This window comes from Notolepis coatsorum, assembly GCF_963971535.1.
Source record: "Notolepis coatsorum genome assembly, chromosome: 4".
Taxonomy (NCBI): Eukaryota; Metazoa; Chordata; class Actinopteri; order Aulopiformes; family Paralepididae; genus Notolepis; species Notolepis coatsorum.
The window spans coordinates 86,345,159-86,361,755 of record NC_140168.1 but is presented as its reverse complement, the minus strand read 5'-3'; the positions used below and the strand labels follow the sequence as shown (position 1 = coordinate 86,361,755).

Below are 16,597 nucleotides of genomic sequence, written 5' to 3'. Positions count from 1 at the left end.
ACTGAACGCACAGAGAGGAAACTGGTATCTATCTTCTTGTCTCTCTCTGGAGAAGACAGTAAGCTAATTTCCCAAAATGTTGGCGTGTCCATTATCATAATGTGTAAACAAACACAGAGGTTAACACTTTAACTGCCAGAAGACGAGTTTAGGCGTCCTTCCCCGCCATGCTCAAGTTGCCGAAGACGCCGTAACTCGTCTTTGTTCTGTTTACATCTTTTTTCGATTTTCCCTGTCTGAACTTCACCGCGGAGCTCTTGGCAGAGAGTTTGAACAGGAAACTGCATTTCCTCTCAAATTACACTAGGTGGCAGTGTCCCCCTATTTTCTAACACTGTATCACAAGGTAATGAATATTGCACCCCACAATGAATCTGGCATTTGATTGGCCAGCATACCTGACCAGTGTGACCACAGGTATAAAAGTTTAGCGGGATCCCAGAATCGACGAGGTTTTGGAGGGAGGGAGAGAGAGAGATAGAGCGATAGAGAGAGAGAGATTGAGAGAGAGATATTTGAATTGAGATCAGCCTATAGTCTATATTTATAGTTTTATACAGTATAGTGGTAGTATCAGAATAATTGTAAGGTTTCAGCTGTGCTTTAGAAGTACTTAGTCGTGCTAAGTAGTAGTACTATTGTGAGGGATTAGTGTGTAGTCTAGGTAGTATATTTCAGTAGTAGTAATAGTAGTTTGATCATTTAGTAGTTCCATTTAGATCAGTATGAGGAGACGTAGTGTAGGTAAGAGAGGCGACAGACCGACAGCGGATCGGTTTGTTCAAACGAAGCTGGCGTTTGGACCCGCCGTTGCAGCAGCAGCACCAACGACCGGACCTTTGGTAGCTCCAGCAGCAGCACCAACGACCGGACCTTTGGTAGCTCCGTGGCCCAGCGACGTGTCTCGCCCCGGGACCGGGAGCGGCTCTCCCCGTCGCAGTTCGAGGAAGAGGAAGGTGGCTGCTGTGCTGATATCTTCTTCAGCCGAGTCCTCGGACAGCGATTCAACGGCCCATGAATCTGATGGGAGCGCCGATTGGGAACCACCAGGTAAGGATTGTGTGTGTGTGAAACGTGTATATTTGATGATGATTTACCTAACGCTAATTGATTCATTGTATACTGTGAATATGTAACGTTAGTTCGCCAACCAACGCCGGTATGCATTTATTATAGCTCCGGAGTCATCTGACGAGGATATCGATCTGGGTTGGAGGTATTATGGTTCTGATTCATCTCACGAGTCCGACGGGGGACGCGGTGGTGGTCGAGGGGCGAAGGGTAAGTCCCTTGAGCATGCATGTTTAAATCGATAGTTGCATGCTATAGAGGCAGAGGCATCACCATGTGCTATATATTTGATTGTGTGTGTGTGTGTGTGTGCTGTAATCAATGGAATTGTGCATATGCTACACAATCCATGCATATATAGGCCACCATGTGCCCATGCCCTTTGATATTTGTGTGTGTGTGTGTGTGCTATCAATGGAATTGTGCTACATGCTATGCTACACAATCCATGCATATATAGGCCACCATGTGCCCATGCCCTTTGATCTTTGTGTGTGTGTGTGTGTGTGTGTGTGCTATCAATGGAATTGTGCTACATGCTATGCTACACAATCCATGCATATATAGGCCACCATGTGCTGCAAGTTCAAAGCTGTTGGATAGGGGTCATGCCCTTTGATCTTTGTGTGTGTGTGTGTGTGTGTGTGTGTGTGTGTGTGTGCTGTAATCAATGGAATTGTGCATATGCTACACAATCCATGCATATATAGGCCAACATGTGCTGCAAGTTCAAAGCTGTTGGATAGGGGTCATGCCCTTTGATCTTTGTGTGTGTGTGTGTGTGTGTGTGTGTGTGTGCTATCAATGGAATTGTGCTACATGTTATGCTACACAATCCATGCATATATAGGCCACCATGTGCTGCAAGTTCAAAGCTGTTGGATAGGGGTCATGCCCTTTGATTTTTGTGTGTGTGTGTGTGTGTGTGTGTGCTATCAATGGAATTGTGCTACATGCTATGCTACACAACCCATGCATATATAGGCCACCATGTGCTGCAAGTTCAAAGCTGTTGGATAGGGGTCATGCCCTTTGATCTTTGTGTGTGTGTGTGTGTGTGCTATCAATGGAATTGTGCTACATGCTATGCTACACAATCCATGCATATATAGGCCACCATGTGCTGCAAGTTCAAAGCTGTTGGATAGGGGTCATGCCCTTTGATCTTTGTGTGTGTGTGTGTGTGCTATCAATGGAATTGTGCTACATGCTATGCTACACAATCCATGCATATATAGGCCACCATGTGCTGCAAGTTCAAAGCTGTTGGATAGGGGTCATGCCCTTTGATCTTTGTGTGTGTGTGTGTGCGTGCAGCACATGGTGGCCTATATATGCATGGATTGTGTAGCATAGCATGTAGCACAATTCCATTGATAGCACACACACACACACAGTGTGTGCTATCAATGGAATTGTGCTACATGCTATGCTACACAATCCATGCATATATAGGCCACCATGTGCTGCACACACACACACACACACACACACACACACACATGTACATGTACATGCTTTGATGTACAATGGCCGCTGATTTATTTTGTGTTCATACAGGATCCGACACAGAGTCCGGCGCTGGTACACCAACATGCTTGGGTATGTACTAACTACATTCATGTATGTAAATGTATTACTATTGTGTTTTATGAGACTTACTTACTGAATGAATTTAATCCAATTCAGATTCTGGCGCAGACTCCGCAGAGAGTGACGCAGAGACTGGCAACGACATAGGATCACATTCTACTCCTGCAGGTAATTGTACATAAAATATAACACATAATGCTATATATATATATATATATCATGTAAATAAAATGACAATACGTTGCCCTAGTGTAATGTATTACATCATGTGATTCTAGAACTGGATGCTAGTCTGGACATGCCGGAACCCGTTGCAGGGCGGAAATGCACATCTAAGAGCGGTAAGTTGGCCTTACTCTGCACACCACTTCCAGCTCTGACCTCTGACCCCCACACCACGTCCAGCTCTGACATCTGAACCCCACACACACTCACTCATTCACTCACACACAGTTTGTAACTACGTGGCATATGAATGTTTGTCTACAGTAGGGGTGTTATAGTATATTTGTATAATTGACAGGTCGTGGCGTGCGACGCGGAGGAGCGAAGAGCAGGGCTGCGATCCGTCAGGAAGAGGAGAATGCCTGGTCTTGTGAGGGCTGGGTGCCTCACAGGATCCCCTTCACAGCCCAACCGGGGTTGCTCCAGGACGCCGCGGCACTGCAATCGTACTGGCCTGCAAAATGGCTAGATCTGTTCCTGACGGATGCTTTTCTCAATTCCATTGTTGCCCAGACCAACCTCTACGCTGATCAGTCCATTGCCCGGCTGGACCCCACGCTAACCAGTAGCAGGGCACTGCTTTGGAAGGCCCTCACATTGAAGGAGCTGAAGAAGTTCCTTGGACTCAATTTCCTCAGCAGTGTCCTTCGGAAGCCTCGTGTGGACATGATGTGGACCACCGACGATATGATGTACACACCGTACTACTCGGAGACCATGCCACGCAACCGGTATCAATTGATCTGGCGATTCCTCCAATTTGCGGACAATACATCCCTGGAAGTCGGAGACAAATTGTGTAAGGTACGCCCTGTAGTCGACCATGTCAACGCGAGGTGCAAGGAACTGTACCAGCCCGAACGTGAGCTCGCCATTGACGAGGGGGTGATGGCATGGCGAGGCCGCCTGACCTTCCGGGTCTACAACCCCAACAAGCCAACCCGGTATGGCATCAAGTCGTACTTCCTGTGCGAATCACGCACAGGATATTGCTTTGCATTTAAGCCATATTGCCGGGAAGGCTCGCTCCTGGGGGACACGGTCGTCGGTCTGCTTGGACGTTTGTCTGGGGCCGGATATACGCTGTACATGGATAACTTCTACAACAGTGTACGCATGTCCGCCAGGCTCCGACAGTTGAGGACCGACGTCTGTGGTACCCTCAGGAAGCACCGGGGGGAGCCAGCCATCATCAAGAACTTGACCAAACGTGACATCGGTGTGGGGGAGCGCATTGCGGTCAACAACAAGGAGGTCCTGATCGTGGCATGGCGCGATAAGAGGATCGTGAAGGCCATCAGCAGCTACCACGAGGACACCATGGAAATGGCGAAGGTGTGGAAGAAGCAGAAGAGGGTGGAGATGCTCAAGCCGTCATCAATCTTGTCCTACAATAAATTCATGAACGGCGTCGATCAGCTGGATCAAAACCTCTCGTACTATCCGGTTACACGTAAGACTGGAAAGTGGACCAAAAAGTTTGTGATGTATCTGATCCAAATATGTGTGTTCAACGCTTTTGTCTTGTACAAAAGCAAGCACCCACAAGGGCATTACTACAACCTCTTCCGGTTCACCAGGGCTGTGGCGCGGACCTACACAGGGGGTCAGGAGAAGAAGATTCCTGGGGTGACAGCGGAGATGGAGGCGGAGGCAGGGGGTGGGGGTGAGGAGGAGGCAGGGGGTGGGGATGAGGAGGAGGCAGGGGCTGAGCAGGTGGGGCGTGACGGGCAGCACGACCCTAGGGCCCCACTGGGGGACCCGCAGAGCAGATTAGTGGGTGGCTTTGTGAAGCATGTAATGGTTGCATACAAAGCCACCCCCAAGCAAAAGCTACCGTGTAGGAAATGTCGGGTCTGCAGTAGGCGTGGCATCAGGAGTGAGACCAGATATTTTTGCACATCGTGCAAAGTCCCCCTGCATCATGACAAATGCTTCGCTCTGTACCACACAAAGAGGGATTTCTCTAAATAGTTTCTTTATTAGTTGTCATACAGAAGTACAGACTACTTCTAAATAATCCGGCACACAGAAGTACAGATTACTTCTAAATAATCCATCATTGTGTGATACAGACAGAACCATGTGTACAGGTACATAGTATAGCTAGCTGAGAGTAGTATAGTATAGTATAGTATAGTATAGTATAGTATAGTATAGTGTATGGGTAGTTGCACTGTTTTCTGTACAAGACAAATGCGGTGAACACATGTATTTGGGCCACGGTTGTCGATATTGCATAGGCATGTTTGGACCACTTGCAGATGAGACGTTATGTTAGCGATCTAGCTGTGTCGACTCCATTCATCATTTGCATTGTGTGTGTATATGGTTTATTTTTTTATTTATCTTTTTCCCCCCTCATTTTTACCGTTTGCACAGAACCAATGGTTGCTGACAGTCACCCAGTTTATAAAAGTATATACTGTAGGTAACATACCACACTTTTCTAATGCAGTCCATTGGCCTCTTATTTATATACTTTGGAAGCATGTATTGGATATTGTTTGGTCCACAGATCATCTGGCGATTCATCCATTTATCAATGGACAATGCAGTCATCGATGCGAGAGACCAAGTAAGATATGCCCTGTAGTTGATCATGTGACGTGCCTGTACTGTGAATGTTACCAGCAAACTTCTAAATGCACTGAAACAATGGTTTGTTATCCTCCAGTGTTCACTTTTCATACGGTATTGTCTTGGTAAATTACCATAATCCTATACTGTGAATGTTACCAGCAAACTTCTAAATGCACTGAAACAATGGTTGATTATCCTCCAGTGTTCACTTTTTATAAGGTATTGTCTTGGTAAATTACCATAATCCTATACTGTGAATGTTACCAGCAAACTCCTAAATTCACTGAAACAATGGTTGGTTATCATCAGCCAGTGTTCACTTTTTATAAGGTATTGTCTTGGTAAATTACCATAATCCTATACTGTGAATGTTACCAGCAAACTCCTAAATGCACTGAAACAATGGTTGGTTATCATCAGCCAGTGTTCACTTTTTATAAGGTATTGTCTTGGTAAATTACCATAATCCTATACTGTGAATGTTACCAGCAAACTTCTAAATGCACTGAAACAATGGTTGATTATCCTCCAGTGTTCACTTTTTATAAGGTATTGTCTTGGTAAATTACCATAATCCTATACTGTGAATGTTACCAGCAAACTTCTAAATGCACTGAAACAATGGTTGATTATCCTCCAGTGTTCACTTTTTATAAGGTATTGTCTTGGTAAATTACCATAATCCTATACTGTGAATGTTACCAGCAAACTCCTAAATGCACTGAAACAATGGTTGGTTATCATCAGCCAGTGTTCACTTTTTATAAGGTATTGTCTTGGTAAATTACCATAATCCTATACTGTGACTGTTACCAGCAAACTCCTAAATGCACTGAAACAATGGTTGGTTATCATCAGCCAGTGTTCACTTTTTATAAGGTATTGTCTTGGTAAATTACCATAATCCTATACTGTGAATGTTACCAGCAAACTTCTAAATGCACTGAAACAATGGTTGATTATCCTCCAGTGTTCACTTTTTATAAGGTATTGTCTTGGTAAATTACCATAATCCTATACTGTGAATGTTACCAGCAAACTCCTAAATGCACTGAAACAATGGTTGATTATCATCAGCCAGTGTTCACTTTTTATAAGGTATTGTCTTGGTAAATTACCATAATCCTATACTGTGAATGTTACCAGCAAACTCCTAAATGCACTGAAACAATGGTTGGTTATCATCAGCCAGTGTTCACTTTTTATAAGGTATTGTCTTTGTAAATGACCATAATCCTATACTGTGAATGTTACCAGCAAACTTCTAAATGCACTGAAACAATGGTTGATTATCCTCCAGTGTTAACTTTTTATAAGGTATTGTCTTGGTAAATTACCATAATCCTATACTGTGAATGTTACCAGCAAACTCCTAAATGCACTGAAACAATGGTTGGTTATCATCAGCCAGTGTTCACTTTTTATAAGGTATTGTCTTGGTAAATTACCATAATTTTATACTGTGAATGTTACCAGCATATGTGTCTAATGCACAGCAACAATGGTTGGTACTGATGACTTGTCACCCAGTTTATTGAACATATTTTGAAATAAAAATGTTAATTTCATCAAAGTTTCAAGTTTTCTGCATTGTAAAGTATTCTGTATTTTATAATAATGTTTTCTGGACCTACACCAGTAGTTATAACTTACTTGTTCGTTAGCGCCAGGCATGGTGGTTGATAAGGTAGTAGTATTTCCAAGTGAAACTAATTGATATATTATCAATACAAGCTATTAAGAAGGTCCAGGGTTCGATTCCCGCTTGGGGACCAGGTTTCCATGATGCCAGGTACCCAGGTGGGGTATCTCCCAGGCCTTTCTGTGTGGAGTTTGCATGTTCTCTCCGTGCTCGCAAGGGTTTCCCCCCCGATAAGATAAACCCAATGGAAAAACATGCACAACAACAGATCGCTAACGCTGTGGCGTCCTTGACGAAGACGGGCAGGAGCACTTGGATTGGTCCCCGGGCGCGGCCCTCGCCGACGCCTGTCTGCTCCCGGCTGCCCTTGGGGGGAAGGACGACGGGATGGGTTAAGCGCAGAGATGAATCGCATCGGCGATCCTAAAAAGACAATGCATGCGTGTGTGTTCCGGTGTGTGTGTGTGCTAACCGTGTGTGCTAACCGCTAAAACATTGAGGATAATTGCATGCCAATTAAAGACCTCTGAACAGGTCCTGCATTATTATTATTATATTATTACTTTATGAATGTGTTTATCATGTATGGACGAATAAATTGGAAAACAGGTAGGTACAGAGCAACACTGTCTACAACACGGGAGCAGATTATGCACAGTACATGAATGAGAAACAGTCAAAATGTTTTTTTTTTTTAGTTTATTGCATGCACATGATCTATAATACCTGATCGGTACAATATCTACTAACCTGATCAATACAATATATTCCCACCTGATCGATATAATAGTATTACTGCATTTCAAGTTTGTCAGTCAGTCAGTCAGTCAGTCGGACTGTCAATCAAACAATCAAACAATCTATCAATCAAACAACCAACAAAACAATATATCAATCAAACAACCAACAAAACAATCTATCAATCAAACAACCAATAAAACAATCTATCAATAAAACAATCTATCAATCAAACAACCAACAAAACAATCTATCAATCAAACAACCAACAAAACAATCTATCAATCAAACAACCAACAAAACAATCTATCAATCAAACAACCAATAAAACAATCTATCAATCAAACGACCAATAAAACAATCTATCAATCAAACGACCAACAAAACAATCTATCAATCAAACAACCAACAAAACAATTTATCAATCAAACAACCAATAAAACAATCTATCAATCAAACAACCAACAAAACATTCTATCAATCAAACGACCAACAAAACAATCTATCAATCAAACGACCAACAAAACAATCTATCAATCAAACGACCAGCAAAACAATCTATCAATCAAACGACCAACAAAACAATCTATCAATCAAACGACCAACAAAACAATCTATCAATCAAACGACCAACAAAACAATCTATCAATCAAATGACCAACAAAACAATCTATCAATCAAACGACCAACAAAACAATCTATCAATCAAACGACCAACAAAACAATCTATCAATCAAATGACCAACAAAACAATAAAACAATCTATCAATCAAACGACCAACAAAACAATAAAACAATCTATCAATCAAACCAATAAAACAATCTATCAAACAATCTATCAATCAAACCATCCATCCATCCATCCATCCATCCCAGTCTAAATTGCTTTATAACACGTTCAGTACCTATTATCACCCCGGCGGCGCACCTTTCATAAAAGAGCCCATAACTCCTTTTCTAAAGAATCTACCTGGATTTTTACCTTGTGTTGACCTTTTTTAACTTGTAATTGTGAACGAACGAAGACATGCAGAAACAAACGGTTTTTTTCATTGTGTACATCAACTCGTCGTCGTCAAATGAGCCAAACCATTTCCCCATAGTTATAATATAAAATATAGAAATAGCTCCGCTAAGATCATGAGATATGCTAAAATCGTCTAGGGGCCCTCGTGGCGACAGTGACATCATCATTAGAACGTCTCACATGTCTGACTGCAAACCTGAAAGGGGGGTGAGGGTGACTGATGGACAGATCAAAGGGGAGATAAAACAGATGGGTGGAGGGGGAGACGGGGGTTTGAAGAGGATGGAAGGGCTGACGGGGGAAGAGGTGGAGAGATGGTGGGACTGTAACAGAGAGAGAGAGAGACAGAGAGAGAGACAGAAAGAGAGAGGGAGTGAGAGAGAGCGGGAGAGAGACGGAGAGAGAGGTGTAGGGGGAGAAAGAGAGGTGTAGAGGGAGAGAGGAAAAGAGAGGTAGAGAGACAGAGAGAGAGACAGAGAGGTCGAGACGAGGGAGAGAGAAGAGAGGTAGAGAGACAGAGAGAGAGAGGGGTAGAGAGACAGCAAGATAGGTGTAGGGGGAGAAAGATAGGTATAGAGGGAGAGAGGAAAAGAGAGGTAGAGAGACAGAGAGAGATACAGAAGAGAGACAGAGAGGTCGAGACAAGGGAGAGAGAGAGAGAGGGGTAGAGAGACAGCAAGATAGGTGTAGGGGGAGAAAGATAGGTATAGAGGGAGAGAGGAAAAGAGAGGTAGAGACAGAGAGAGAGGGGTAGAGATACAGAGACAGGTGGAGAGGGAGAGAGACAGAGAGAGAGGGGTGTAGGGGAGAAATAGAGGAAGAGAGAGAGGAAAAGAGAGATAGAAAGACAGAGACAGAGAGAGAGGGGAGAGGAGAAGAGAACGACAGAGAGAGACAGAAGAGAGAGGAGGAGAGAGACGAGAAGAGAGGTGGAGACAGAGAGAGAGACAGAAGAGAGAGAGTGAGTGAGAAGAGAGATAGAGACAGAGAGAGAGGGGTGTAGAGGGGGAGAAGAGAGGTAGAGAGAGAGAGGGGTGCAGAGGGAGAGAGAGAGGCGTGTAGAGGGAGAGAGGTAGAGACAGAGAGAGAGAGAGGGGTGTAGAGGGAGAGAGGAGAAGAGAGGTAGAGACAGAGCAGAGACAGAGACAGAGACATCGGCGTAGATGGAGAGAGGTAGAGACAGAGAGAGAGAGGAGAGAGAGAGAGAGAGAGAGAGAGAGAGAGAGAGAGAGAGAGAGAGAGAGAGAGAGAGAGAGAGAGAGAGAGAGAGAGAGGAGAAGAGAGGTAGAGACAGAGCAGAGACAGAGACAGAGAGGTGTAGAGGGAGAGAGGTAGAGACAGAGAGAGACAGAGAGAGAGAGAGAGAGAGAGAGAGAGAGAGAGAGAGAGAGAGAGAGAGAGAGAGAGAGAGAGAGAGAGAGAGAGAGAGAGCGAGAGAAAGAGAAAGAGAAGAGAGAGAGAGAGAGAGAGAGAGAGAGAGAGAGAGAGAGAGAGAGAGAGAGAGAGAGAGAGAGAGAGAGAGAGAGGTGGAGAGGGAGACAGCGTCTCTCTAAGGGTGTGTGATTACTTCGCCCAGCAGCTGTTTCAACACTGGCACCAGCATCATGCTGCAGAGAGCTGGCACACACACACCTGCACACACACACACGCACACGCATGCACGTGCGCACACACACACACACACACATGCACACGCACACACACAGACACACACACACGCACAGAGACACACACACATACACACAGACACACAGAGACACACACACATGAGCAGGCGGAGGGAGCACTGCGGCAAAGGCCATGCCAACGTGCCAACCAACACACATTGACAGAACAAACACTTACTAGCCACACAATATGCAAAACGTTTCCCATAGATTATGACCACCAAACAAGCATCGCCCCTCATGAATGTAGACATTCTACACATTCTCTCCATCCCTGCCTCTCTCTCTCTCCCTCCCTCCCTCCCTCCCTCCCTCCCTCCATCCTCCTTGTCCTCTCTTCCATGGATGGGGTCAACTCAACCTCAATTCAATCAATTCAGGAAATGGATGGATCAAAAATGTATCCCTCAGGATCAATAAAGTACTTCTTCTATTCTATTCTATATGGTATTGAAAAAAGGTTCTAATCTCCAGAATTATAATCAGTATAATAACGAATGCACAAATGAATTTGTCTTTGTGAAAAGCCATATCAACGTCTTCATTTATGAAATACAACAAGTCAAGTTTGAATGCGTTTCAGGAGGATATTGAGACTGAATCATCTATAATTGGTTGTGGGGGAAGTTGTTGACTATTCAGGAAAACTATTCTCCTGAAGGCATAATTGTTGTTCAACACCACAGATGGATGAAAGTACGAGGATAATATCAGTAGACATAATCCAGAATGCAGTGGGAAAACTACAGTTAAAAAGGGACATATTGTGGATAATGGGTATGGATTGGGCAGTCGTGTTATTTAGGCGCTGTGGTAATGCTACATGTACACTTTGCCGTTTGGCCAGAGTTGAAGTCTTTTGTGACTCAAGAGGGATAAGCTATACATTTTTGTTAATTAATCAATTAGCAGTGCGTTTTGGAGCCAACAGAAACACTGCATCGTTAAAGTACTGCTAACGTCTTACCTCTTATGCACTGTAATTTTGTTAACTTTAGTTAATTTAGCATCACTCATGCACTGCTTTGTTGTAATTTAAAACTGAACTTTGTAAAGAAACTCAAAGTTGAGAGTGATGCACTGCTCTGTTCTTCTATAAAGTGTTATGAGCGATGCACTGCTCTATTGTAAATGTTATTGTATATTTTTATTGAACTCTTTTATCACCCTTTTTTCTCCGTCTATTCTATTTTATAATTTTTATTACTGCCTATTTTTAAACTGAATCAAACCACATTGTTTTACCATCTATTCTATTTTATAATTTTTATTACTGCCTATTTTTAAACTGAACGAAACCGTAAACAGAGAGGCCTATTGGGATGTTAGATCCTAATGTGAAAAACTGTGATTTACCTTACCTCTTTTATCTTTTTTATGCTCGCTTATGCCTGTATTTTTTACAGCTGTGAAGCACTTTGAACTGCAATTTCTGTATGAAAAGTGCTATACAAATAAAGTAAGGTTTATTATAACGTTTTATTTTTTTTACCGTTGGGTGTGGGGTAGCCAGGTAGGGAATAAATAGTTAATTTAAAATCCGGTGTGTGCTGTACCGACCAAAGACCGGCGTGTGAAAAAAACACTTTCATTTAGTTTCTTTGCAAAAAGAAAATGAACAAACATGTTCCACAGATTCAAGGAAGTGGTGTGAAACTCAAAGTTTCCTAACATGTCGTTAAGATGTAGTTGGGAATTCCATTTTCAGCCGACTGAAGTAGCAGTGAGCTGACTGCAGTGTTGTAGTCGAGACGGTATGACATTTTCTCACCGCGGTTGTGTGTGGCTCATCACCGCGGGATGCGGTGGTACCGCACTTATATATATAAAAAAATATTCAAAATAAAAAAAACAGGTATTCATTTTATATATATATACCATGTTAAATCTGCGGGGTACGAGAAAATGCTCACTGAGCTCATTCACCACCTTATTGAGATCATGTGTACAAAAAATCTAAGCAAATGAATAAAGGGAAGATGATTAAACAGAAGGATTTGTAGATACAGTAATAAATGATAATCGATTTTAATTATAAATTCATATTTGACCTTGAACTTGACCTTGACCTTATTATGGCCAAATCATACATCTATGGATAGGGAAAAGGCTCCTCTTTCCAATGGTAAATCTGGATTTAGTCATTTCCTCACGGTTTTATGATAAAAGTTATGGTCTTTACTCTTGGCAAAAAAAAAACATTAACCTCTTAAAACCCTTTATCTGCAGGAGATTATTCTCATCTTAATCCCTTCTCTGCCAGTACTGTAAGTCTATGGAGATGTTCCCCTTCTTTGCAGGGCTATAACTTTTTAAATTGTATTGCTAAATTGACATTACTATGGCCCATTCAACATCAAGTATCTATCGTTTAGGATGTAGCAACGTTCTACTTTTTCATTCACACATTCATACTAAAATACTGTCTAAAGTATAAATATGTTTTTATCGTTTTCTGCAGCATTCCATAGAACGTGAGTTATAGCCATAAATACATATATTAGATCATCAAATGTAGTTTGATACCGATTGACGTCAGATGATTCGTTGACGGCATGACTCATCATCTGATGTTGACCGGAGGGGGGGGGGGTCGTTTATAATGCAATGACCGACGTTAAATGAATCATGTAGTATGGGTGATATGTTGATCATAGCAGTTTGTATGGATAATAATAATCAAACACATTGAAACTCACAGCAGCTTCCTCTGACCGTTGGGTGATCAGCGTGGAGCAGAAAGATCGCTATTATGGGATGTTGATATATGCAATCCATTTCCAGGTTGTATAATGCTATATACGTCCAAATAACGTTATTTATTGAGTTAGGGCAACCGATCGATTATCCAGTGTGTCGAGATGGAGCCCCGGGAGCGATAGCGAGTGGCCGGACAAAATATGGATGCGCACCACTTCCGGCCACTCACTTCCGGTTTTGGCAATTCGCCGATCGGCCACCAGATGGCGGTCTTGAACCGTTGGAGAGTTGTGAGGAGATCTACAGCACCCGTCAAGTCTCCGTGGGTGAAATATGATTGCCATGACAGATTTTTGAAATATTGATCTCAAAGACGCTGTACGACGTCATTGGCAGATTACGCATGGCGGAGAATGACGTCGTAACACGTTCTTGGCAAAGAAAGGGTTAACATCCAAGGGCCCACATGTGGGCCCTCATGAGGATGCGCCACTTTGCTGACCTCTAGCGGCTCGGTGTGCATTTCTTTTGATACAATAGATAGAATTAAAGCCCTATTTGTTGCCTGTCAATTGCCCTTTCAGGTGACAAAATCCATTCAGCGGTTCTCGAGTTACATGCCGATATGTGAGGCGTGCGCCAAAGTACACATTACCACCCCCGACCTCCGGGGGCTCTAGCTCCGTCAATCATTTGGCGATCTCAAAAATGTTTGGACAGGGTTGTAGCCAATGAGGGTGGCTTTCCAATGATACCCCATGATATGATAATTGGGGATCTAATACGGTCTCTATTGATCGATTTATGATAAAGAAAAGGAATTTAAGGCTTAACAGATTAAGACATGCGAGTTTACCCGTGATCGTGATAAGAAAATAATTCTAAGGTCGTAGGAGTCCCGAAACGATTTCAAACATGTTTGATAGTCTATCCATTTGTCCCTCAACATTCTGAAATGTGATAAAAGTAGATTAGGGTGTTGCCTGCTCCTTTAAGAGTGATGCGTTGTGGGATATATAGGTCCACGCAAGCAGGGAATAGTCAGTCACACATCCCTTCTCCAACTAACGTTTGCAAAACAAAGCTAACGTTATCCAGTTGACATTACAGATCATAATAGCTATGATAACGTTAGTTAATGTTAACGAAGTGAGAGTAGGGAAACGTTAATGTAGTCCGAGTGTAGCGGGAACGGTAGAGAGAGGCAGCACTTAATTTGCGTGTACCGTTAGTCAATAACATTAAGAATAGAGAGCTGCAAACGGAAATTAATGCCCAGTCCTTGAGAGAACGGTTGTCTGGTCTACTGTCACCACCTTACAAAGGGAATTACCCCGAAGTCCAGCTAGTTATAACAAGCACGTTACATGACCGGCACTTCGGCCATGGAGTGTTAGGAGAACGCTCCCCTGTACTCTACTACGGTTCAGATTAAAACAGGAAAAGGTATACATTGGGGGTTCAAGTCCGGGATATGAAAATAAATCCTGATTTCATCGGTGAGTTGTAAACTGTATGGAAACGTGAAGTTAGCTCATGCTACTAGAAAACGGACGGTTGTCACGGTTGTTTGTTCTCCATCCGTGGGTGCCTTGATAACCCGCGGTATTGCTGTGATTTGATTTGATTTGATTTTATTAGGGATCCCCATTAGCTGGTGCGATAGCAACCAGCTAGTCTTCCTGGGGTCCACGCACAAAAAAACTGATGCGGTTACTGCGACAGCCCTAGTCACTAAATCTCGAGTCCGAGTCGAGTCTCGAGTCCCCAGTGTTCGAGTCCGAGTCTGAGTCACCAAAGAAGAGTCAGAGTCGAGTCCCCATTACCCTAGTCTGAGTCATCAAGGTTGAGTCCACTCCACTCTGGCAGTCAAAGAGCTGACATACAAATAAAAAAAGGTCTATATTAAACATAAATGACACAGCGGTCACCATTTCAAAGTGAGTTTATTTACTTTGTGACACAATAGCCAAACAAATGCACTAGCCATCAATATCTTATGCCAATGATTAGGGCCTATTAATTTTTTTTAAATTCATAAATAACTGTATTTATCAATTAACAAGTCTGAGTCCTCGTCTGCACCTTCCGAGTCTGAATGCAGTCAATGCTCGAGTCCAAGTCCAAGTCGAGGCACGAGTCCTGAAAATCAGTCCAGGACTCCGACTCGAGTACTACAACAGTGGCTGACCGGGCCTTACTTTCTCCCGTACCTGGGTTCTGTTGAAGGCGACGCGGGCGAACACGGCCTGGGAGATCCCCGCCCTCTTCAGCTCCTCCCTCACGCCCTGGTAGATGTCAACGGACACGTCCGACGGACCTCCAGAGGACCCGGCCGGCGCCTGGTTGTAGGGCCCGGCTCCGGAGCCCGTCCCTGGGCCGCACTGCACCTGCTGTTGCTGCTGGGGCTGGGGGTCCAAGGCCTTGGCTAGCACCAGGCTCGGGGGCCTACCTACGGGCGGGTGGTTGAGGTACTGCTGCGGGGACACGGAGAGGCCCTGTTCGGCTAGTATACGGCTAACCGCGTACTGCTGGTTGAGAAACCGGGCCATCACCAGCTGCTGGCTGACCAGCTGCGGGGTGAGGGGCGTGGCTACCAGTCCAGGGGGGCGGAGACTGATTGAGCCACGCCCACACATGTTTGCCACTCCCCCGTGAGGGAAGGGGAGGGGCGAAGTCCGCTCGGCCGTGCTTCCCGGGATCGGCTGCTGGCTGAAGGTGATCGTCGGTTGGTCGTAGAAGCTGTCAATCTCTGAGGTGGAAAAGTTTTGGAGAGGACAGACGGGACAGGGAAGAGAAAGATAGATGACCCAAGAAAATAATAATAATACTAGATTTCATTTATATAGCACACTTTAAACTCAGTGAGATCTCAAGGTGATTCACAGCAGAAGGAGAATACACTAAAAATGTTATAAAAAGGTTTAAAAGATGAAAACATTCAAATGAATAAAATGAAAACATAAGAAGGTAGGTTAGAAAAGTTTGTTTTGTATTTATGCGTATTTATACATACTTCTGGTCATACCGTATGTGTTTTTAGCTATGTTTCGCAGATATAGAGTTATAAAACAGACTTTATCACGGCTAATCCTGCCAGCCACACCCGTCGTTCAACAAAATCAATAGACAAATCACCTTTGAAGCTCCTGGTCTTCATGAAGTGCTTGTACCATCTGCCAAACTCGTGACACTTGGCGGCCGAGACGTTTGCATAGTAAGTGCTGTTTACTATGGAGGAGATCATGCTCTGAAACAGAGGAGGAGGAGAAGACAATAGACAATAGACAATAGACAAGGGTTCTATTGTCCCAGTGCTGCCGCTGGCTGCCTGTGTCTCAGGTGTTCAAA

At 43.7% G+C, this 16,597-nt stretch overlaps 1 protein-coding gene across 1 annotated transcript in view; it reads right to left on the bottom strand.

The window, feature by feature from the left end:
* satb1a (SATB homeobox 1a) overlaps positions 1 to 16,597 on the bottom strand; it is a gene marked incomplete at its 3' end in the record, with an annotated part of 157,712 nt that overhangs the window by 84,777 nt on the left and 56,338 nt on the right. Inside the window, 2 exon segments of the mRNA XM_084312014.1 lie at positions 15,460 to 15,998; positions 16,385 to 16,496. Of these exon segments, the coding sequence (XP_084168140.1) occupies positions 15,460 to 15,998; positions 16,385 to 16,496 (651 nt within the window).